Source organism: Mesoplodon mirus (assembly GCF_964341445.2).
Source record: "Mesoplodon mirus genome assembly, chromosome: 9".
Taxonomy (NCBI): Eukaryota; Metazoa; Chordata; class Mammalia; order Artiodactyla; family Ziphiidae; genus Mesoplodon; species Mesoplodon mirus.
The window spans coordinates 100,742,778-100,766,533 of record NC_138985.1 but is presented as its reverse complement, the minus strand read 5'-3'; the positions used below and the strand labels follow the sequence as shown (position 1 = coordinate 100,766,533).

General features: G+C 44.9%; 1 protein-coding gene across 1 annotated transcript in view; it reads left to right on the top strand.

Moving 5' to 3' along the window:
• The window catches only part of ATP6V0A4 (ATPase H+ transporting V0 subunit a4), a gene marked incomplete at its 5' end in the record, with an annotated part of 47,138 nt that overhangs the window by 2,356 nt on the left and 21,026 nt on the right, over positions 1–23,756 (top strand). Inside the window, 9 exons of the mRNA XM_082632490.1 lie at positions 7,336–7,461; positions 7,986–8,080; positions 9,287–9,413; positions 11,811–11,893; positions 12,100–12,193; positions 14,409–14,621; positions 17,839–17,989; positions 18,882–19,021; positions 20,464–20,621. Of these exons, the coding sequence (XP_082488616.1) occupies positions 7,336–7,461; positions 7,986–8,080; positions 9,287–9,413; positions 11,811–11,893; positions 12,100–12,193; positions 14,409–14,621; positions 17,839–17,989; positions 18,882–19,021; positions 20,464–20,621 (1,187 nt within the window). The remainder of the gene's footprint in view (positions 1–7,335; positions 7,462–7,985; positions 8,081–9,286; positions 9,414–11,810; positions 11,894–12,099; positions 12,194–14,408; positions 14,622–17,838; positions 17,990–18,881; positions 19,022–20,463; positions 20,622–23,756) is intronic.

Below are 23,756 nucleotides of genomic sequence, written 5' to 3'. Positions count from 1 at the left end.
CACTGTTGTGGCCTCTCCCGTTGCGGAGCACAGACTCCAGACGCGCAGGCTCAGCAGCCATGGCTCACGGGCCCAGCTGCTCCGCGGCATGTGGGATCTTCCCGGACCAGGGCACGAACTCGTGTCCCCTGCATCGGCAGGCGGACTCTCAACCACTGCGCCACCAGGGAAGCCCCCGTGGTGCAATTTTTAGAGTCACTCTCCCTGATCCAGGAGAGAGCTCTCTTTCTCAACGTAGCCCTAGGGAAGCTCACCCCACTTCGAGGAGTGGTTTCCTTTTTTGTGTGTGTGTGGTACGCGGGCCTCTCACTGCTGTGGCCTCTCCCGTGGTGGAGCACAGGCTCCGGACGCGCAGGCTCAGCGACCATGGCTCACGGGCCCAACCGCTCCGCGGCATGTGGGATCCTCCTGGACCGGGGCGCGAACCCGTGTCCCCTGCATCGGCAGGCGGACTCTCAACCACTGCGCCACCAGGGAAGCCCGAGTGGTTTCCTTTGGGACATAAGATTCTTACAGGTAGCAAAGTTTTGTCTATATGATGCCACTGAACAGACCGTACGCTGGCACGGGGGATGTTTTCTTTTTTTCTTTCTTCTTTTTTAAAACGACAGTCGTCATGCTGTACATTACATTCGCAGGACTTATAACTGGAAATTCGCACCTTTTGATCCCCTTCACCCATTTCACACACACACACACCCCCCCCCGCCTCTGGCAACCGCCAATCTATTCTCTGTATCTCTGAGTTTAGTTTCTTTTTTAGGCTCCACATTCTACATGTAAGTGAGATCATACAGTATTTGTCTTTCTCAGCCTGACTCAGCTCACTTAGCAGAATGCCCTCAAGGTACATCCATGTCTCAAATGGCAGGATTTCCTTCCCTTTTTTATGGCTGAATAATATTCCTTTGTGTATATATACCACATATTCTTTATCCACGCATCTGTTGGTGGACACTTGTGTTTTTCCATGTCTTGGCTATTGTTAATTCTGCAGTGAACATGGGGATGTCGATATCTTTTTAAGATAGTGATTTCATTTCCTTTGGATAAATACCCAGAAGTGGAATTGCTGGATCCAATGGGTTGTTTCCTAATTATGTGTCTGGTGGGAAATAGCTGATGCATTTGTTCCAGTCTGGATTGAGGCCTCTCCTCAGACTGGCTCCTGAGGTCAAGTGTGAGAAGACAGCAGTTTTCTTTAGCCAAGGTCACTGTGGCCGGTGGGGCCCTTCCTCTTTCTTTCCCCTTTCTGTCTAGTTGCTTTATAAAACACTGAGTACCTGCCATGCACAGGGCACCTTAGAGAGAAGTGAAACATGGCCTTGCCCTCTAGGAGCCCTCTAGAGCAGGTGGTGGAGAAGGCAGGGTGAGGCAGAGGGAGAGGGTGCTAAAAGGTAGGCAGAGCCAGATCCCAGAAGGCCCTGTAGATCTTTTTTAAAAAATAAATTTATTTATTTAGTTAGTTTTGGCTGCGTTGGGTCTTTGTTGCTGCGCGCGGGCTTTCTCTAGTTGCGGTGCGCGGGGGCTACTCTTCATCGTGGTACGCGGGCTTTTCACTGCGGTGGCTTCTCTTGTTGTGGAGCACGGGCTCTGGGCGCGCGGGCTTCAGTAGTTGTGGCACATGGATTCAGTAGTTGTGGCTCGCGGGCTCTAGAGCGCAGGTTCCGTTGTTGTGGCTGTGGCGCACGGGCTTAGTTTCTCCGAGGCATGTGGGATCTTCCCGGGCCAGGGATCGAACCTGTGTCTCCTGCATTGGCAGGCAGATTCTTAACCACTGTGCCACCAGGGAAGTCCCAGCCCTGTAGATCTTGATTAAAAAAAAATTGGACTTTTTATTGTCAGAGGAGGAAGGGCTCCCTAAGGGAGGCGTGCGGGTAAGGAGGAGCTTCACTGAGTTGAACCTTATCTCTGGCTGGGTTTTCTCGTTTGTTTTTTGTTTTCTTTTAAGATAACTTAAAATTCTTGAAATTGTTGAAGCCATCAGTAGTACAAATCTAGATCCTCTAACAGAAATATGAGACTGGCAACTCCCCTAGAAAATATTTTGGATCTTGTCTTATTAAAATCTGGATATTTTGGGAGACCGTTTTTAATCCATATGAATAGGATTTCCATAAAATCATCTCCAGCTTCAGTCTTATCACTAGTCTTCTCATACCAGCCCTGTTAATTAACAGCTCCCCTCCCCCTCACCTTCCTAAACACCTAGAGCTGATCTTGTGGACTGTGAGATATCTTAATGGCTCATGTTTTTACCATAACCTTTTTTTTTTTAATTGACGTATGGTTGATTTACAATGTTGTGTTAGTTTCTGGTGTACAGCAAAGTGATTCAGTTATACATATACACATATATATTCTTTTTCAGGTTCTTTTCCATAATAGGTTATTAGAAGACATTGTTCCCTGTGCTATGTAGTACGACTTTGTTGTTTATCTGTTTTATATATGGTAGTGTGTATCTGTTCATCTCAAATTCCTAATGTATCCCTCCTCCCCTGCCTGACTCACTTCACTTAGTATGATAATCTCTAGGTCCATCCATGTTGCTGCAAAATCACTCTAATCTTATTTCTGAGTTTTGGCAGAAGTTTTCCTAGTTTTCCAACTTCTTAACTATTTCATTCTTTTTTTTTTTTTTTTTTACAATGTTGTGTTAGTTTCTGGCATTCAGCAAAGTGGCTCAGTTATCCATATGTATAATCTTTTTTATCCACTTTTCATTCCAGTCCATTCTGCCTCCCTACCGCCAGCCTAATTTTTGTCATGGTGTCGCTCTATCTTGTCACTTCCCTGCTTGAGAATGTACGATGGTTCCCTTCTTGCCTATGTCAGGCCCATCCTGGCAGCAAAGCCCGTTCTCCTCAGCCCTGTCCTACCTCTCAAGTCCTCCACTGTCCTCGGGCAGGTCCCTTGATTGTATACTCTTATACGATATTGAGGATCCCAAAGAGCTTTATTTATGAGGGTTATATTTACTGATATTACTGCATTAGGAACTAAAACTGAAAAAAAGCAAAATATTTATTACAGTGGGCCTCCTACATACGAACCTTCAAGTTGCAAACTTTCAAAGATGCGAACGTGCATCTGGTTCCAGCAAAGAACCAGAACCTGTGCCATCAGCGTCAGGCGTGAGTGAAATTGCAGCTTGCCCTCCGTCTCCTGTTGCTGACAATCCTTCAGCTCTACCACTCCCACCTCCTCTCCCTCCTCCAGTCAGTAACTCTTTTGGCCTGTTCACTCGATGCCAGCCTCTGTATGCCAGCTGTTGTACTGTACAGTTGTACCTTTCAAAGTACTGTACTGTAAGATGAAGAATTTTTTTTTTGTGTATGTGTGTGTTTGTTTTTCATGTATTATTTGTGTGAAAAGTATTATAAACCTATTACAATACAGTACTACATAGCCGATGTGTTGTTAGTTGAGTACCTAGGTTAATTTTGTTGGACTTACAAACGCGCTCTTGGAACAGAACTTGTTGGTAAGTAGGTGACTTACTGTAACTCATTTAAAAATAACAATATCTCGGGCTTCCCTGGTGGCGCAGTGGTTGAGAGTCCGCCTGCCGATGCAGGGGACACGGGTTCGTGCCCCAGTCCAGGAAGATCCCACATGCCACGGAGCGGCTGGGCCCATGAGCCATGGCCGCTGGGCCTGCGCATCCGGAGCCTGTGCTCCGCATTGGGAGAGGCCACAACAGTGAGAGGCCCGCATACCGCTAAAAACAAACAAACAAAAACAAACAAACAAAAAATAACAATATCTCATTACATGTTAACATTTTTTTAACGAAAAATAATTGTATTTTCCAAAACAAAAACTTTAGTGAAAAGAGTGATGTTGTTTGCAAATTTTTTAAATGCGTGGCTTAATAGAAGACTGACTTCTCGTGTCCTGCTTTGAATCTGTTGGGATATGTTATTCTCATTGAAGTATGTAGAGAGAATTCAGCCTTGCACAACAGGTAGTTGGAAAAGGGAGGAGAATTTTAATAGCCTTTTCAAATAATTGCAGATATTCTTTGATATTACATTGAAACTTGACACACATGGAGACTCTTGCTTTTGTTAAACAGGTAACAAGTATTTTTATTTCCAAATTGACATTGGTTATATGTTTTAGACAGGAGCTTAAAAAATCACTGCACCCCAATGAGTTTGTTGTGGGCTGACTGGTTGGTTTGAAACTGTACACATTTGTAATAATAACCAGTTAGATAAGGGGCAGTCAGATGTGTGCCAGCAGTCTTTGCTCAGCATTTTCCTTCTAGATACTATTTATTGTAAAGATGAAATTAAAACAACGTGTGCTTATGAGAGTAATATCTGTCTTACCATTGATCACGGGGATTGGTTAATTGATTCAGCTGATCTGGCAGTGACCTGAGTGTTCCTCCCACATTACTAGAAAGGAGAATCCTGGCAATAGTACACAGTGGCTTGGGCCCTTGCCTTGTAGAATTTCTAAAGAGGTTTTCATAGCAATCCTAGAGGGAATAATAATTCAGGAAATAAAATCTACCCACAAATCTACCATCTCAGCATAAACGGCCTTAATTTTTCTGTTTTTATTCTTGCCAGCTGTATTTTTTATAACTACGTATCCATAATATACATTATAGTTTTCTACTTTTCCATTTACTATCATGTTGTAAACCACTTCTTAGATACTGCGTAGTTCTCCAAAAAATATATATATATTTTTCGGTACACGGGCCTCTCACTGCTGTGGCCTCTCCCGTTGTGGAGCACAGGCTCCGGACACGCAGGCTCAGCGGCCATGGCTCACGGGCCCAGCCGCTCCGCGGCATGTGGGATCCTCCCAGACCTGGGCACAAACCCGTGTCCCCTGCATTGGCAGGCGGACTCTCAACCACTATGTCACCAGGGAAGCCCTCTCCAAAATATTTTTAATGGCAATATTACTTTTAATGGAATCATTAAATGGATAGAGCAGATGGTTAAGAAATGAGGATTTCGGGGCTTCCCTGGTGGCACAGTGGTTGAGAGTCCGCCTGCCAATGCGGGGGACATGGGTTCGAGCCCTGGTCCGGGAGGATCCCACATGCTGCGGAGCAACTGGGCCCATGAGCCACAACTACTGAGCCTGCGCTCCGGAGCCCATGAGCCGCAACTGCTGAGCCCGCGTGCCGCAACTGCTGAGCCCACGTGCCACAATTACTGAAGCCTGCGTGCAGTAACGAAGACCCAACGCAGCCAAAAATAAATAAATAAATAAATTTATTAAAAAAAAAAAAGAAAAGAAAAGAAATGAGGATTTCATTTTTTCCCCCAACTTGTGCCACCTATAGTCAGTGTTCAAAATTCAGGGTAGTGATTGTTTTTGAGAGGGGAAGGAATGGGATGCAATTGAAGCTGGGTGACCAGTGTGTGGTTCATTGTGTAGTCTCCCTACTAAAGTATGTTTGAAAAATGTTAAATATTCAATTTTGTCTGATATTAAGGTGCTTTTTTAGAAGATAGGAACTAACATTTTCATGGATATCTTTTTATTTTTTGTTTGTTTAATTTCTTTGGTAAGAGTGTCTCTTAGATGGATTTTTAAAACATCTAGCATGATACTGTCAGTCTTTTAATAGGTGACCTTAACTATTTTCATGTATTGTGATTACTGAGTTACTGGCTCTTTGTTATACCATTCCTTTGGTTTTTTTCTCCCCTTTCCTGCCTTTCTGTAATACCCTTCAACCCTTTTCACCCTTCTCTTGGGTTGAAAGCTATAGATTATAGTTAAGCTTAACATCTGGAGATACATGCTTAGTAAATTTTTCCCATAAAATCTGCTGCTGGTTCAATGCTCCTTCCTTTGTGGATTATGTCTTTTTTCCCCCTGATGGCCTTTAAGGTTTTGTCTTTGTTCTATAGTTTCACTACAATGTGTTTAAGTATGGATTTATTTGTAATTGTTTTTATTAAATAATTGGTGTATTAGGATTTTTAGAAAATAACATGTATGGTACAAAGAATAATGATATAGCAAATATCAAGTGTCACCACCCTGTATAAGATGAAAAGTGACCACAGTGATGCTCTTAAAGCCCTCTGTGTGCCCCTCATCACCCCTCCCCTCCTCCCTTGGAGATAATCACTACCTGAGTTTTGTATTTTTCATGTTTCTGAAATAAATTCATTTTCACTGCTGGGTAGTGTTTCTTTTATTTAAGGTACCACATTTTATCCATTCTATTGTTGATAGATATTGGATGAATGAGAAATGAGCTTTCATATTTTAACATTATTTGCTAAATTGTGTCCAGTAGAGAGTTGATCCTCAACTGTTGGATTTTTTTTTAATATTTATTTATTTGGTTGCACTGGGTCCTGGTTGCAGCTTGAGGGCTCCTTAGTTGTGGCATGCGAACTCTTAGTTGTGGCATGAATGTGGGATCTAGTTCCCTGACCAGGGATCGAACCCAGGCCCTCTGCATTGGGAGTGCAGAGTCTTAACCACTACACCACCAGGGAAGTCCCTACTCACCTACTGGATTTTGAATTTCAGTAGCTGTATGTTACATTTTTAAGATTTCTAAGTAGTTCTTTTTTAATACTTCCTGTTCTTTCATTTTATGACATGTTTGTTTAGTAATTTCTTGTTTTACTTTTTAGTGGAAGTAATACCTTTGTTTATCTCTTCGAACATTCAAAACTCTTTCAGACTATTCTGTAAAAATAATTCCACCCACTGCGATTTTGTGTTCTGGTTGTTGATTTTGTTGGTGACTTTTCCTATCATTAGACTTCTTCATGAGCCATATTCTTTTTGTAGCCTCACTTGAGAGGGAGATTGGTTTCTTCGTCGTTTTTGTCATCTTGCCTTCTGTGCTCACCCTTCTCTGTGTTGCCTTTTTCACTTGCTTGTACCTGGTTCTCCAGGCCCCCCAACTCAGAACTGGTGGTTTCTCTTTTTATATTTTATGAGAAAATATATTTTGTATTTTATCACTACAATGTGTTTGGGGCAGAAGGAATTCTCAACATGTAAATTTACTCCAGCTTCACCATTCAGTGTTTAAAATGGGGGAAGAGACGTGATTTGCTGAAATGCCTTCACTTCCTCATGCAGCTAACGTCCCTTCCCCCAGATTGTTTTCTGATCCCCCGCATTTGATGAGAGACTGTGAGACTCCTGTGAGTGGCTTTACTTACAGCTCTACAATCTTGCTGAGTTTGATTGAACAGGCCTCTCAACTTCAAGCTACCTTGTGATGCACTGAATACTGCTTTGATATTTAGTTATCCGTTACTGTTAATGTACGGTAAGTGTCATAGTGCTTTCTGCCTGGCTTACTTTCTTTTCCCTCCTGCATAGACTGCTCTAGAAAAACTGGAAGGAGAGTTACAGGAAGCCAATCAGAACTATCAGGCTTTGAAGAAAAGCTTCCTAGAACTGACTGAATTCAAACATCTCCTGAAGAAAACCCAGGACTTCTTTGAGGTTGTAATTTGGGAACTATTTATTCAAGGGCCTTTTCCTCCAGAACCTCTAATTTCCATATTGACAACTGGCTGGTTTGGAATATGAATAAATTGCGCTGTTTCTGTCACATGGCTGGGCTGAGGGGGAGGGGGAGGGTTAGGGTGGCATGTGGTATTGGTTGAAATGAATGCAAAAATATTAAGGTGCTCACTAAAAAGTGTGTGCCCCAAATGGCCCAGACAGAAGTGGAAGTCAGAAAAAAGCACAAGTTAGTTTGAGCAGATTTGGGATTTTGGTAGGAAGAGACTGGGGAAGCTTTTTGATCTGGCAAGGAGCACTCCGCCTCTTTTTTTTTTTTTTTTGACACACACATAAATCTTTATTTAAAACAGAAAAATAGATCAGGTCTAAGCAGTCTACCTTTTGAATTCTAACTATTTGTGGACAATTGAAATATCATTAAAAGCAGACAAAACCATGAGGTGTGGTTTTAAGGTAGTCTAAATACATTTAAATGAAAATAGTGATTCTTTGACTTTCAGACGGAAACCAATTTAGCTGATGATTTCTTTATGGAAGACACTTCTGGTCTCCTGGAGTTAAGACCTACACCTGCATACATGAGTGGAAAGCTGGGGTTAGTGAAACGCCCTGCTCTGAAGGTTATGTGTAGATGGCTCCCTGGTCCGTAGCTCAGTGCCCGGCGCGTGGTACATTTCCCTGAGTGAGTGAATGAATGAATGGACAAATAGCGACTGGCGTGAGGACTCTTTCACACGACTGTAAGGCCTCCCTCCATCCAGTAATAAACCCAAGTCTAACCTGACCAGGTTAGTGGAGTTGCAGGTAGTATTACCTTGTTTATGGTGATACTGACCTTCTTGAGTCTGAAGAGTGTGATGTGTGTATTGTCTCCACATGGGAAGGATGTAGTGCTAATTGTTTGGATGGGGTTTCACAACTGTTCCCTGGCTTTGGAACAGGGCTATGGGATACATGTTTTTTTTCCCCTTGTCTCTGAAATACTGTTTTGGTAATAAAATAGATTTGGTGTGTGAAGTTTGAGTGTAATTAGTGATGAGGTAGTTATGCAATCGTGTCTTCCACAAGTAGAGGTAATAGGATCTGATAATACCCACCAAAATGTGTGGTGATTCAAAATCGTGGGATTTCATTCAGTGTCCAAGTAAAACTGATGAAAGTGAGTTTTAGAATTCTAGTTTTTTATTCAATAGGTACTTGGGGGCCTGCTATTTGAGGCACTAGACATTGAATTTGGAATGGCAAGGAAAATATGTACTGAAAATATTTGATCAGAAGGTAATACAGAATCAATGTACATTTAAAGTAATAGGCCAGTGAAAGTAACCATTCTAAAGTTCATTTGAAAAGTTCGGATCAGAAATTATCTAGATACCTAGATGATTGTAAAAGCAGAGATGTATAGAAATCAATATATATGTTTCAGTTTTAGTACCTTATTTGTATAAACTCATAGAGACCATTGTAGAGCAGATGGAACACTTGTTCCCTTTAGCTACAACGCTATAATGAATGGTCTATCATATTTTTAATTGCAAATAAGTGAATGTATAGTATTGGGATGATTAAGGAAACCCGGACATGTCAAAGGAAACAGGAGATCAAAAGGGACTTGGGGAAAGTTGGGGCTGGGATCCAGAGTGGCCTTGTGGCCCCTGCCCATCAGGGCGATGTCCTTACCTCCTGCTCAGAGGGAAGGTGGTCCTCCACCTCGTGATTGCACATCTTCCTATCCTACAGGGCCTTCTCCCTGCACCCCGCTCCCTGTGCCTCAGTAATATGTTCTCTTCTGACTGCCCAGGTTCACGGCTGGTGTGGTCAACCGGGAGAGGATGGCTTCCTTTGAAAGGCTGCTGTGGCGAATTTGCCGAGGAAACATCTACTTAAAGTTCAGTGAGATGGACACAGTTCTGGAAGATCCCGTTACAGTGGGTATCTCAGGCTGCAGGAAATGTTTTCTGAAATTTTCTGTAGCCCCACCAGAAGGTTCTCTCAAACACTGAGTCTTTAGCTCTATGAAGCTAATATCTATTTCCTTTTTTCCTCCTTTCTTTTCTTTTTTCCTCCCCAACCCCTCCTTTTAAAAAATACCCATGAAAGGACTGAGTCTTGTTAACACCTTGTAAGTGTTCATTCCTCCAAATACCGTAGCTATACCAGTTCCTGGAAACTTAGCTGTAGTAGTGTCAGGTGGAATGGCAGCTGTGTCTTCATCACAAAGCACTGAGAACTGATTTAGGTCAGTGCGTCCCAAGCTCCAGTGTTCATGGGAGCATGAGATCTTGTTCAATGTATCGACAGATTCTGATTCAGTGGGTGGTGGTGCCCGGGAGCCCGAATTTCTAATCAGCTTGCAGTTAGTTGCTGGAAGTCAATGGGCCACACACTTCGAACGAAGATTTTGAGGGTCCCCTTCACTGAGTGCCACACGGTTATCGCTACTAATTCTGTAGGGTATGCTTCCTCCACCCTTCCAATTAGTATTTAAATCCACTTACTTTTTTTTTTTTTGTGGTACACGGACCTCTCACTGTTGTGGCCTCTCCTGTTGCGGAGCACAGGCTCCGGATGCGCAGGCTCAGCGGCCATGGCTCACGGGCCCAGCCGCTCCACGGCATGTGGGATCTTCCCGGACCTGGGCACGAACCCGTGTCCTCTGCATCGGCAGGCGGACTCTCAACCACTGCGCCACCAGGGAAGCCCCACTTACTTTTTAATTCCAAGAAGCTGGGCTTATTTCTAAAAGAGTCATAATCTTGTCTAGAGTGAGGCTAAAAAATGTAATTTTAAGTTTTATTTCATGGAAAACAACTTCATTGTTAAAACACATACAATTTAAAATAAGAAAAAAGCACTTGTTTAAAAAAACAAACGCATTACCATTCTAATGTCTTTATTTTTTTCTTGTCCTCTTTCTCTCTAGTCCATAGCCGTAGGCAGGTGTAATTTAATATGGTTGTAGTAGTAACATGGAAATCATTTTTTTGGCCTTCTCTTGATTTTAGATAATATAAATGCCCTCCTGTATTACTATGTGCCATTTATAAATATTATTTTAAAATTCGACATTGAATCATTACTTTTCACAATCATGTTTTGACATGGGATAGTCGTGGTGGTAGAGAGAGTCTTTACAAAGTAAGATGACTTTAGCCTGATGACATTGAAGATCACTGAACAGATAGCATGAGATCAGAATGGATTCCTGGTTCTGGTGGATCAAGAGACAAGAAGATCTGAGAGATTCAGCAAAGGACTAGGGGTGAACTCCATGGTTGAAGGAACCTTTGTTCCTTCAAATAATGTAAAGCAGGCAGTTCCCCAAATCCTGAAATACTCCTTCCCTGCTCCCATGAGCAACTACCAAAGAGACAGTTCGTTCTGATATTATTTTCAGTTGGTGCCTCATATTTCCATTGAGTTGATGTGACACTAACTGTCTATTATTAGACACTTTATTTCCAATTTTTCTCCAGAATATAGACACTATGATAAGCATCTTCATGCATGTGGATTTTTATTTTGAACTATTTCCATGGTATGAATTCAGGAAATAGGATTGCTGGCTTAAAGGGTGTGAGCATTTTCATGACCCTTGATAGGTCCTGACAAGTGGCTTTTCAGTGGGGTTGTACCTGATTCCAAAGATACATGATACCTGAGTGGTGTGTGATGAGTGCGTTGCATTTGTTACCACTTTTCCAACAATGGGTTTCATTTTGCCTTTACCCCCCATCCCAAACTAAATAAGAGTAAAACAGCACATTTCTATGCTTACAGTAAAAGTTGAACATTTCCATATATTCTTGTGAAATGCATATTTTTTCCTTTCTTGTGAAATGTCAAACTTGGACTTTTAAATTGCATTTAATCAGGGTTCTTACGGGCATACAGTGAGTGTGTGAGTCCAACATTAGACCTGGCTCTACCTTTGTTAAATATCAAACACCCACTCCCCCCTGAGTTGTAAATGTTGTGTATGAGCTAACTCTGGTGAGCTAGGTCAGCTATTTTTATTTTAAACCTTGCAATATCCTGGTCCCTCTCTTCTGGATGTTTTCTTAACACATCTCTTAAGCACAGGGCTTAGAGCTGAACACAAGGCTCAGCTGTGATCCAAATAGTGTAGCAAACAGCAAGGTGGTCCCTTTAAGGCTGTATCAGCCTTCCTGGGGGCCCCACCCAGCCTGCCTCAGTGGCCTTGCCCTCAACCATCATGAGTTACGAACTTGAATCAACTGGGAGAAGTTTAAGTTTTCCAATTTTAAATTTAGAAAATTTTAAAATTTTCTAAAAATATATTTTTTACTGTTTTGATTTTCCAGAGAGAAGAAATTAAAAAGAATATATTCATCATATTTTATCAAGGAGAGCAGCTCAGGCAGAAAATCAAGAAGATTTGTGATGGGTAAGTGGCTATCAAGGGCTCTTTTCATCAGCAATTTGGGTCAGCATTAGGTCAGGGTGTGTGCAATACATTGAATACAATACGTAGAACCTAGGGGAAGGCGGTCATCTAACCAAAGTGGGCAAATGATGGGTTAGCGGAAAAGTATGTGCAGAATGCTTCTTGGCAATAACCCATGTGTGTCCTTTGAAATGTATGAAACACAGGTTTCGAGCCACCATATACCCCTGCCCAGAGCCGGCGTCAGAGCGCAGAGAGATGCTGGATGGTGTCAACATGAGGCTGGAAGATTTAATCACTGTGAGTGAGGCATTCGGGCTGGTGACCTGAGTGGGGGCTGCCGATGGGCCACATCTGCCATTTCCTTATAAGTCCTGTCTCCCAGGGCCCTTGCTCCAAGGCTGGCTGGAATGTCTGCTATGCTCTTCTGGCTGTTGTGGCAGAAGGCTTCATAATTAGGAAACAGTGTTCACTAAGCTCACGGTGATGATTCTGCATGTCAGTGATGCTTTGCCTGGGCTTAGAATTAACCACAGCCCTGGTCAACCTGCAGGTGCCCACCCCAGTCTGATAAAAGGAGCCTTTTATTGACAGACTGGCCTAGGCCGCATCTGTGATATAACTCACTAGCCAATTAAGTCGACCAGCCAGTCTTGCTGATTCTTTTCCCACGGAATTGCCCAGTTGTGGGAGCCAAGCAATTAATTCTGTCAAGACAGTGAGTCTAGTTTCACATATGAACACGCCCCCAATTCATATCCTCTTGTCGAATCTGTCATCACCTAGGATGGCTCTCAACACATATGATTTTCTTCAATAAGCTTTGCAAGTAATCACTGAAAGGAGCTGGGCCTACATCAAATCGCCTATTCCAGATCAGCCCTGTCCAATAGAACTCTCTGTGGTGGTGAAAATATTATATAACCTGCAAGTCCAGTGCGATAGCCATGGACCACATGTGACCACTGAGCACTTGAAACGTGGCTAGTGCAACTGGGGGACGGGATTTTTATTTGTATAAAATGCGGCTGCTATATTGGTCAGCACAGTTCTAGGTCTTCAATGAGTATCTTTAGAAATTAGGTGTGTGTGTTTTTCGAAACTCCTAGGCTAACAAACATCTTTATCTTCCCAGAAAAAGCTGTGTTTAATTGTTCTAATCCTCTCTGTTCCCTCTTTGTCACTTGTCAGGGAGACTGTGGTTCCCTGAAGCAATTAATTACCCTTGAAGTCCTTTCCCCCCAAATACTCTGCTGGATTTTATGAAAACTGCATGAGGAGAATGGAAGTTATGCTAAACTTATATTTCGGATGACTTGAGCAGCCCCGTAGAGGTTACTGAAGAGGGTTTCTGTGTTGTATCACCAGAACAAAAACTAATTCCACTCAATAAATTCTGTGGGGGCCAAATTGCCTATTCATTCCTTCATTCATTAGTTCATTTGTCATTTATTGGAGAGGTTATGTATGTAAGGCATTTTGATAGGTGTATTTGTTTCCTATTGCTGCTATAACAAGTTACCACAAACTGCGAGGCTTAAAACAACAGAAACTTATTCTCTCACAGTTCTGAGGTGAAAAGTCTGAAATCAAGGTGTCAGCAGAGCCAGGCTTCCTCTGAACGCACTAGGAACTGATCCTTCCTTGCCTGTTCTCCTATGGTTTGAGTGTTTGTATTGCCCCAAAATTTGAATGTCAAAAACCTAATGCCCAAGGTGATGGTGTTGGGAGGTGGGACCTTCGGTGAGGGTGGAGTCCTCATGGATGGGATTAGTGTTCTTCTAAAAAAGACCCCAGAGAGCTTGCTTGCCCCTTCTGCCATGTGAAGTTAGAATTTGAGGTCTGCAACCCAGAAGAGGGCCTTCACCCAACCGTGCTGGCATTCTGATCTCAGACTTCCAGCTTCCAGAACTGTGAAAACTTTCTGTTGTTCATAAGGCACCCAGTCTATGGTATTTCATTATAGCTGCCCGAGTTGACTAAGGCATCTTCCTAGCCTCTGGCGGTTGTCAGCAGTCCTTGATGGTCCTTGCTTTGTAGATGCATCACTCTGGTCTCTGCCTGCATCACACATATCTTCCCTGTGAGCCTCCATGTCCAAATTTCTTATAAAAACACCAGTCATACTGGAATAGCGCCCACCCTACTCCTCATCTTATGATCTCATTTTAACTCGATTATATCTGCAAAGACCCCATTTCCAAATAAGATCACATTCACAGTTACCAGGGGTTAGTACTTCAGCATATCTTCTGGGAAGGACACAATTCAATACATCGCAATAGTACTATAAGGAATTTAGAAGAAAAGGAAGATATAGTCCGTGCCTGAGGGTTTTACCCTCTAGTGGGGGACATAAACTGCTCGTGAGAGTTAAAGGCCGGGTGAGAGCTGCAGGCCAGAAGAGGGGCCAGGAGCAGAGGACGCCTCCATGGCCGATGAGCCTCCATTGTTGCCACACTGTCCGGCATCTCCATTAGTGCCCCTTGTTTTGCTGTTGGTATTTTTTGCCCAGGTCATAACACAGACAGAGTCTCACCGTCAGCACCTCCTGCAAGAAGCAGCTGCCAACTGGCACTCCTGGGTCATCAAAGTGCACAAGATGAAGGCCGTTTACCACATTCTGAACATGTGCAACATCGACGTCACCCAGCAGTGCATCATCGCTGAGATCTGGTTCCCGGTGGCAGACGCTGCGCGCATCAGGAGGGCACTGGAGCAAGGCATGGTGCGTGGTGCGCGGAGCAGGAGGCGGGTGGCAACGTCCAGCCTGAGCAGCCTCTCTGCCGGGCACTCAGCTTGTCAGCCTCCTAAGTCAAGCGAACCTCACCTGGTGGGATTGTCTCCTTTATCTTTGCGCCTTCGGTCCTTACCCAGGGCGTGGGCGCATGTCAGAAACTCCCGCTCTTCTCAGCGTTTGATAAACATACAACATTTCTTTGATCTTAGCGAGTGTGTACTGGGCACTGATGTACTGTCACTCTGCTAGTTATACCTGTAGATAACACCTTTGTCTAGCTGGAAAGACAAATAACCAGGCACCTGCAATAACAGCCAGAACGCAGCGGGTGGATTGCTCCCTTGTGCCAGCCGCTGTGCTGGGCACTCAGTGCACCTTTTGTAACTCTCACCACGCTCTTGAGTCATCCCTCTAGGTGTTCACTGTGCCCCAGGAACTGATCTAGGGCTGTGCTGGCAGAACAAAGCCCTGCTCTGATAGACTTTCTCGAAAGGGAGATAGACAGCAGGCTTGTCCCTAACTAATGTGATTTCAGGCAGTGATGCATGGTGAACGGGAAGTAAAGCAGAGGGAAAAGAAAGGGTGTGGGGAGTAAGAGGCCTGTCCGATCACCTATTCACCCCATTGGTGAAGAAGGGACCCTCTGCCCTAAATATCGCAAGGTGGCCAAACACACGACGCCTGATACTGGACAGGTGAGGTTGGCCACAGTTTATTAGTCACATATACTCACAGCCCAGGGGAGGACACTGCACGTCACACAGGGCCACATGGAGGTTGCACTTGGGACCTGCACTTGGGAGCAGAATGAATCAGCAGGAGCTATAGGGGAGGCAGGCTTTACAGTGACAGGAGGATAGGGGGACCCCTGTTTCCATGGGAGAATGTGATTATTAGCTTGTTTGAATGATTTTCTGGGGCGGCAGGGAGGTGAAACTCATCAGGTTGAAGCCTGGGCAGTGTGCCGTTGGTCTGGCTGCTGGGAGAACGGGCTAGGTGGAGAGCCTTCCCTGTTAAGTGGGTGGCATAGCTGGTGGAAGCAGAGGAATGCATGGCTCGGCCTTTGGGGCCCTGAAGCTTTAGGCATTTCTAATACTGTGCTAGGGCTGTTGGGGAGAAGGCCCCTCTGAGCAGCTGGCACTGGAGCAGACTTTCCTGCACGTCATGGGAAGACGAGGCAGGGTGGGAGGAAGAGCTTTCGGTGAAGGGTCTGAAGGGACCCAACCTGGAGGTCGGGTTGGATGAGGAGATAGGAGCTATCTTTATCCCCTCTGTACAGACGAGGAAACCGAGGCACAGAGAGTGGAAGTAACTTGACCCCGGTCCTGTAGCCAGGAGGTAGGATTTGAATGTCCCCACATTGTGGTCCAGTAACTACCCAAACGGGGCACTTACACAGAGCGTTTCACCCCGACTGGGAGGGGCAGCTGCTTCCCGGAGGAGTGCACGGGCTGAGCCATGGAAGGGCGGTCGGTGGGCAGGTGGAGGGAGGTGGGGCGGCCAGTGGTTGGAGCTGGGGCGCAGCAAGTTGAAAGGCTTCGAGTACGGTCGGGGAGAGACTGCAGGGCAGGTGCTGGTGGACGGACTCTCTAGTGGTGTGTCTTCCTGTGCCGGAGCGACATGGTCCCGTTTGGGTTTTAGAAACATGTCACTGCCGTGTGGGGCAGACAGCCGGGCTGTGGGAGAGGGCTGCCCTAACGCAGCGGTCTGCACCCAACAGTGACATCCTGTCATCGTGAAGGGGCCAGACTCCTACAGGGCTACTTGGGACCATTTCTACAGCATCTCCAGTCCTCTGAGATGATTACTTCGCGAGGTCAGAGTGGAGGACCTGTGTGGGTAGGAGGTGAGGAGAGAAGTGGAAGGGGGTGGCTATCATTATCATCATCACATAAGCAAAAGATACTTACTCCATGGCAGGCATGGTGTCAGCTCCTGGAGGGCATGTTTAGAAAAAAGGAGGAAGCCACAGTCCTTGCCCTCAAGGAGATCATAATCACACGTACGAAAAGGCGTATAAAAATGGAGTGAGGATCTCCTCGACTTGCTGTGTGACCTTGGGGAAGTTACTTAATCTCTCGGCACCTTAGTTTCCTCATCTGTAAAGTGAGGCTTGTGGTGATGCCTGCGTCATTGAGTTGTTAGGAGGATGGCTGAGCACTCATTTGGTTGGTGCTAAGTTGTACTGAGTGTTCAGGTGGTAAAAGCACTGCTGGAGTTTGGAGTGACCAGAAGGTTCCTGGGGGGTGAGCTGGAGAATTGTTAATACTTGGAGAAGGGAAGAAGAGAGAAGCCTAGTATGGAGTTGGCTGATTTCCATGGAGAAGTAGTGCGGGTGAAGGTGTGAATAGAGGATTAAATCAGTGTTGTAAAGAAGTCTGGATTATGAGACCAAAGAGATTTGATTTCATTCTTTAGGTAATAGGAAGCCTTTGAAGATTTTTGAGTAGGAGGGTAACATGACTAAAGTAGTGCTTTTTGTTTATTTTGTTTTATTAAAAGAAGGATTACGCAGTCTGGAGTAGGCACTAAATGGAAGGGAAAGAGACTGGAGTCCGATGGTGAGGCTCGGGGCCAGGCTGGTGGCTGTGGGAATGGGAAGAGGAGGGACTTAAAGGGGACGATTAGCAAGATTTGGTGATTAATTGAATCAAGAGAAGGGACAAGTCTCATGATTCCAAAGTTTCTGGAATCTGGAGATTGGAGATTACTGAGAGGTCAGGGGAGGACCTGGCTTTGGGACAAGTTGGTGAGTTCAGTTTTAGGCTCCTGGATTTTTGGGGGGTTGCTGAGACATGAGTGTTTGAAAGCCTAGGCAGGCAATTAAAAGAGAATTGAAATTTCGGAGAGGGTCAGGGCCATTGGGAATATAGGCACAGAATTAGGAAAGTGAATGAACTCTTGAGAGAGTAAGTGGGAAGGAAGGAAGGAAGAGTGGAGGGCTCAGAACTGTGCACAACATTTGCAGGAGCAGGAGAATGGAAATTGCCAGAGAATCAGGAGGAACTCTACTCTCTCGACAACTCTCCTGTAAGAGAAATTAGATAAGTACTAACTTTACAGATGAGTTCATGAGTCTCAGAGAGGTCAGAAAATTGTCCCAAGTTCACCCAGTAAGGGATGGCAGGAGGTGGACTGTGATGCACCTGCTGACACCTAGCCTATGGCTCTCTTCCTTACATCTTCTTATATGTTCTTTTTGCAGGAACTAAGTGGCTCCTCCATGGTCCCCATCATGACAGCAGTGCAATCTAAAACAGCTCCTCCCACATTTAACAGGACCAATAAATTCACAGCTGGCTTCCAGAATATTGTAGATGCATATGGTGTAGGCAGTTACCGGGAGATGAACCCAGGTAAAGGGACCGATGTGTTGCGCAACTAGGCAGCTTGAAAATGAAAACTGGGTAAGATTTACCCCTACGGTGGCCTTGGCAGTTAATCACTTTGAACTGTGACATTCCTAAAATCTTCTTTGGCTTCCTAATGCCCTGCATTGTCTTTTGCAAATGGTGATTAGTGAAAGATTTGCTCTTTATCAAGATTTCACCTGTTCTCCCTTAAACCATAGATGTATCAGGCAGCCAAATTCAGTTCTTGTTTCCTTACTGATTCAATGAGGGTCATCTGTAGGCATCTGCACAGACCCATGGGTGTTGTGTGGGAGAGATGGAGATGGACGTAGACAGGACTTGTAGTCAGAAGACTGGAGTCACAAGCTGTGTCACTAAGTTGATTTGTAAAATAAAGGGGATTTGTAAAATAGACCAGATGTCCTTAAGCCAAGCAGTTTATGGTGCTGTTCTTCTCCAGCCTGAGTCCCAATATAATTTGTGACCCATACTGTAGGGGCCCCGGAAGGTTGAGGGTCCTGTGAGTAACTGCTGGAGGTGTGTGGTGCATGGAATGGAGAAACAGACAAAAGGTGGTGGTAGAAAGAGTATAGAAAGCACTTAGAGATAGGAAACTGGTTTTAAGTCCCATTAAGCTTTGTGATCATGGGGAGAGTCACTTAGCTGCTCCAAAACTCAGCTCATCTGTAAACTGGGGAATAATAATACTTACTCATTGATGAGTTAATATATGGGGGAGGTAAGTGAGTGTCGGGGTGGGGATGGTGAGGGAAGACAGAATCAGAAAGACACAAGGAACCAGCTTGTAGATTGTGGAGCATAGTAGAGAAATCTTTGATGTGGGGCCCAAAGAATGTTGGGAGGACTCAGGCTGTTGTGGATCTCACCTCTACAGCTCCCTACACCATCATCACTTTCCCCTTCCTGTTCGCTGTGATGTTTGGAGACTGTGGTCACGGAATTGTGATGCTACTGGCAGCCCTTTGGATGGTCCTTAATGAGAGAAGCTTGCTGTCCCAGAAGACCACCAATGAGGTGAGTGTTCATCAAATGTCTCTCCTCATTTCTTGGAGGTTATAAGTAGAATATTAAAAATGTGTATATTGTTTTCACCATGGAAATAACATGTTGTTATAAAAAGTAAGAGAAAGATGGAAAGTAAAAAAGGACCAGAGTTCAACATAAAAACTCCTGGACAAAGGTAAATCCTTTGGATGGTTTGGTGCAGTAGCATCTTTGGTTTTTGTACATTACTTGACAAGGCATTGATTTTTTCCTTTACTCTTTTTTCTTAACATTGATTTTTTTCTTTGATTATAAAAGCAATATATGTTCACTACAAAAATTGGGAAAATACAATAATCTCACTACCTAGAGAAAATCACAATTAATGTTTTTTTTTCTGTGCTTATACACAGGTATATAATTTTCTAAAATTGGGGTGAAATAGTGCATATTAATTTGTAGCTTCCTTTTTTTTCACTCAAAATATCACAAATATTTTTTTATGGCAGAGCCCTTCTACAATCAGCCCATGATCAGCATTCTTATGAACTGCTGAGAAATCCTGAATATTGGGTCTTCACTTGCACACTTGAAGTTTCCACATTTTCTGTGAAATCCCTGCACGGCGTTGTGAAGATTAAGACAATTCAAGCCCGCATTGTTTCAAAGTTAATCGGCTAACGTCACTTTATGTCCACTGTAATACATTTTATAAACCGGAAACATGCTTTTCATTCTGTTCTGAATTTTAAGAATATCTGCAATCTTTAATACAAGTTGACTTAAGTTGAGCTAGTTCAATGATGTCATAGCAAGTCAGTCATAAGCAGCGTTAGTGGGAGAATCAACCTGTGACCAGTAGAGTTTTCCATGACAAGCATCTTAACAGCTGTGCTTTCCTATAATAAATATTTAAAGTCTCAAATGGACACTTCAGCAGTTCTGAGAACGGCTGATACACATCATCCTGTCCTACAGAAAACGCTTTACTCTTCTTGGTGGATGTGCTTAGACAGAGACTCACTGTTATAACAAGACCCCAGATGAGTGTAGACTTCACTTGCTGTAAAACTTAGCAGCATAGGAGGCAGGTCCCAGAAGCACTTGAGGCAGCTGCCACCCACTTTCAAGTCCCTTCCTTTATAAGGGAGGCCTCAGCTGCTTCTTCAGTTACGTTTTCTAACCAAGGCTGAATTAAAGAGTATGAGGCTTATAGTGCTTTGTTTCCACAGTAACAGCTACCATTCTAGGACTTTTCTGAATCACCCGTAGAAGCTCAGGAAAATCAGGATGTGTGTGCCCTGTCTGTTTGGATCACTTTGATGCCTGCCTGGTCACATGGCCCCTCTGGGTGGGATGCCCGTGTGCCTTGCAGTGGCTGTCCCAGTGGTGCTGGAGGCATCCTGTAACACACGTCCCCGGGGTCTGGTTCAGAGCCCACTGACAATCGTCCTCTGTCTCCCTGGGGTCAGATTTGGAACACCTTCTTCCACGGACGCTACCTGATCCTCCTCATGGGCATCTTCTCCATCTACACGGGCTTGATTTACAACGACTGCTTCTCCAAGTCTTTCAACATCTTCGGCTCTTCTTGGAGCGTCCAACCCATGTTCAGAAATGGCACATGGAAGTAAGTTGGGACAGAGCTGGGTCACTCAGTGGCCATCCAGGTGGCCTCAGTGACAGTTCTTGTGGCCGGGGGATTCTACGCCTGGCTCTGCTCAGAGGTGCACCCACCACTTCAACAAATAATTTGGTTTTGTCTATTGAGTGTGAGACCTTGTACCACTTCCTCAGTAACTGCGCTAGTAACTGTAATGCATGGAAAGAGTTTTTAAAACTTCAGCTGAATTAAGTAGGTATCCTGGAGTGCATCCCATGTGCCAGGCACTGTTGCGAAAACAACGGTGGGGCAGGTATAAACTGGGCATCCGAGTAGCAGTCGTGGAGGTGAGGCTTCCGGGAGAAGGAGGTGGCGTTTGAAACATACCTTGCTTGGCAGGCAATCGGGGATAGAGTGAAATTATGCAGCCACATACTTAGGACAGAAGGCTTTGCTTTAAGAAAGTGATGCAGGTTTGAACTATATATAAGTGATTGGTTTCCCATGTTCAAAGCCCGGACTCACCAGAAGGGCATTTTTTTTTTTTGACTGCTCAGAGCAGCTTGACTGAATGTTGAAAGCAAAGGAGGAGACGGTTAGTTTTGTGCTACTGTACTTGTTCCCTGTACTTGTGGGTGACGGGGTGAGGAAGGCAGAGGGTAGGATGTGCAGGCTGGTGAGAAGTTTGGGCTGCAGGAGAGAGACCTGGAAGCTCTCTGCGTCCCCACCCACCACAGCTTCCGCAGGCATCCCCAGTTATTATGCAGTGTGTCAGACACACAGTCATCAGGATGGAGTCAGCGCTTCGGAATGGAGACCTTTATGGGGAGGGAGAAGGATTTTCGAGTCTGAGGGGCGGGTCAGTGTGATGAATTGGGGGAGAAGAGGAGGGCAGTGGAGGGGGCAGGGGCTTCGAGAGAGAATGTTGGCTCCCTTGGGATCTTTGGGGCACCTTCGGCTGCCTGCATCACACACTCGAGACAACCACAGTGGTTTCCGGGTTCCTTGCGAGGCCTAAAAGTCCCAGGTGATGTTCCCTCACGTCTGCCCACTCACCTGCTTCAGGGCAGCTTCAGGTTTCTCTGTCTCTTCTGGAACGTCCAGTGGGAAGTGTGACAGGAGAGCACCGCGAGAAAGGGGAGGCGGAGGTGTGTAACCGTATCTGCAACCTTGCTTCCATCTTTTCTCTCTCAAGCATGGTAGGACTTTCTATTTAAGGCACGTCAGGGGTCTTATCTGCTCACCAAAATCTGCACCACACATCGTAAGTGGGGGGAGAGAATATACCATCCGTCTCATCTGAGGATTTCTCAGTTAGGAAAGATTCAACGCAGGGTTCCTTTCGACGTGAATGTTCCTAAGTGCGTTTGGGGGCTTGGTGCTGACTGAGGGCCCAGCGGGGCTCAGGGGCTATCGTAGTACAGGTGGGTGTGTCACAGAGGCTCCGTGCCTCTCCTTTTAGTCCCTTTGCTGGGTCCAAGTGCCCTGTAGGAGAGGACAGGAATGTTGAACAATAAAGTAAATAAAAATGAAGAAGAAAACATTTTGCAGGGCTACAATTACAGATGGCTATGTCTATGGGGTTTTGTTTGTTTTTTCTTTGCAATTAGTATCCTGAAGAGATGCCTAGAAGAACAAAACTGTCATAACATTTGGAGAGAAATTGCTGAGTTTTGCTCTTCAGCTTTAAACTCATAAGCACAGTGATGGATCCCGAAACGTGTTAAATCAGCATAACTTCAGCAAACTATTTACACAAAATTTAATTTGCCCTGTAGTGTGACTGGGAAAAGTCCGAGTCAACTGGCTTACTCTGCAAACATGGGTTGGAATATTGTTCTTTTGTGTGCATGTAAATTACCCTGGCCCCAGTTCCAGGCTGTGGAGGCCAAGCCTAGTCGGAGAGACCCCAAGCTCAGCCCCACGCCCAAGCATGGATGGTATGAAGCACACCCTCTTCAGCAGGGAGGCGAAAGGAAATCGTAGGCATCCATCAGAGCGGCAGAGGGCCCAGCGGGCTGATTTTGTCACTGGCCACAAGCTAGGTCTTGGGCCTGCTTTCCCTGACAGTGGGCTAGAGACATTGTCACACCATCCTTCAGCCACAGACCACAAGAATCACGTGTGTTGTCACCAAAATTGGGTTGATTGACTCAGTGAGGGAGATGGTGCCCTCTGGGGATGGTGAGCATCTCAGTAAGAGGGTGTTAGAAGGGCTTAGAGGATTTGGCCTCTGGGAGGATAAGGGGAATGTTGGTCATTTTTGTGGTTTGGACAACATCCTTATTTTGAACTGTCCGTATTTTGATATCAGATATGATTGTGGAATGGTCTTGTTTTTGTCTTGATCCATGATGGTCACAGGGTGGCCTTGTCTGATGTTGTTCTGTGAAACAGATACCATGGCTTAGCTGTGGGCGCCAGGCCAGTTCCCTCTTTTTTCTTTGTTGACACACAAACACATCTCTGATCATTAGATCCAACCATTTGCACTGAGGCGTGCTGTTAGGACCGGAGTCTAGGTCTGAGATGGCTGGTCAGGGCTAGCAGTTTACACTGTCTCTGAGGGCCTGGTCAGCATAGTCAGGCTTCCTCATTTCCCCTGTGCTACCAAATACCCACCACAGCCCAGCTGCAGGAGGGAGGGAGTGTATTTCTTGGTAGCCTCTCCACGTTGCCAACATTCTGTTCTTCATCCTTTCAAATACTCATCCTTGGGCCCCTCCATAGATGTGTGCTCTTAAAAAAAGAAAAATTAAGCCCTAATGTTCTTAACCCCTTCAGGTTTGCACAGATGGTAAGAAATTCCTGCCCATTGACATTTGTGCTTCTGGGTGAGAATGGGACACAGATTTAAAGGCAGTTAATGGACCACAGCTTTTAGGGGCTGAGTTTCCCAGAGGTCAGGGACCACGTGTGAAAGCCAGTTCACTCCTCCAGGATCAGTTCTCGTGCTCCCAGGGGAGATTTCCCAGCCTGGTCCCAGGGCTGGGTTTTATTTTCTCTATACTCCTGTCACCCTTGCCCCCTGCCTCTTTTCTGATGTAGTATAACTTTTTCTTGACTATACCCAGTCAGGCTGAGAGCCCTTTGGAAACTCAGACTGTGACCTCCTTGGGGGCCAGATGGTAATATCTGTAGCTCAGTACCTAGGGTGATACT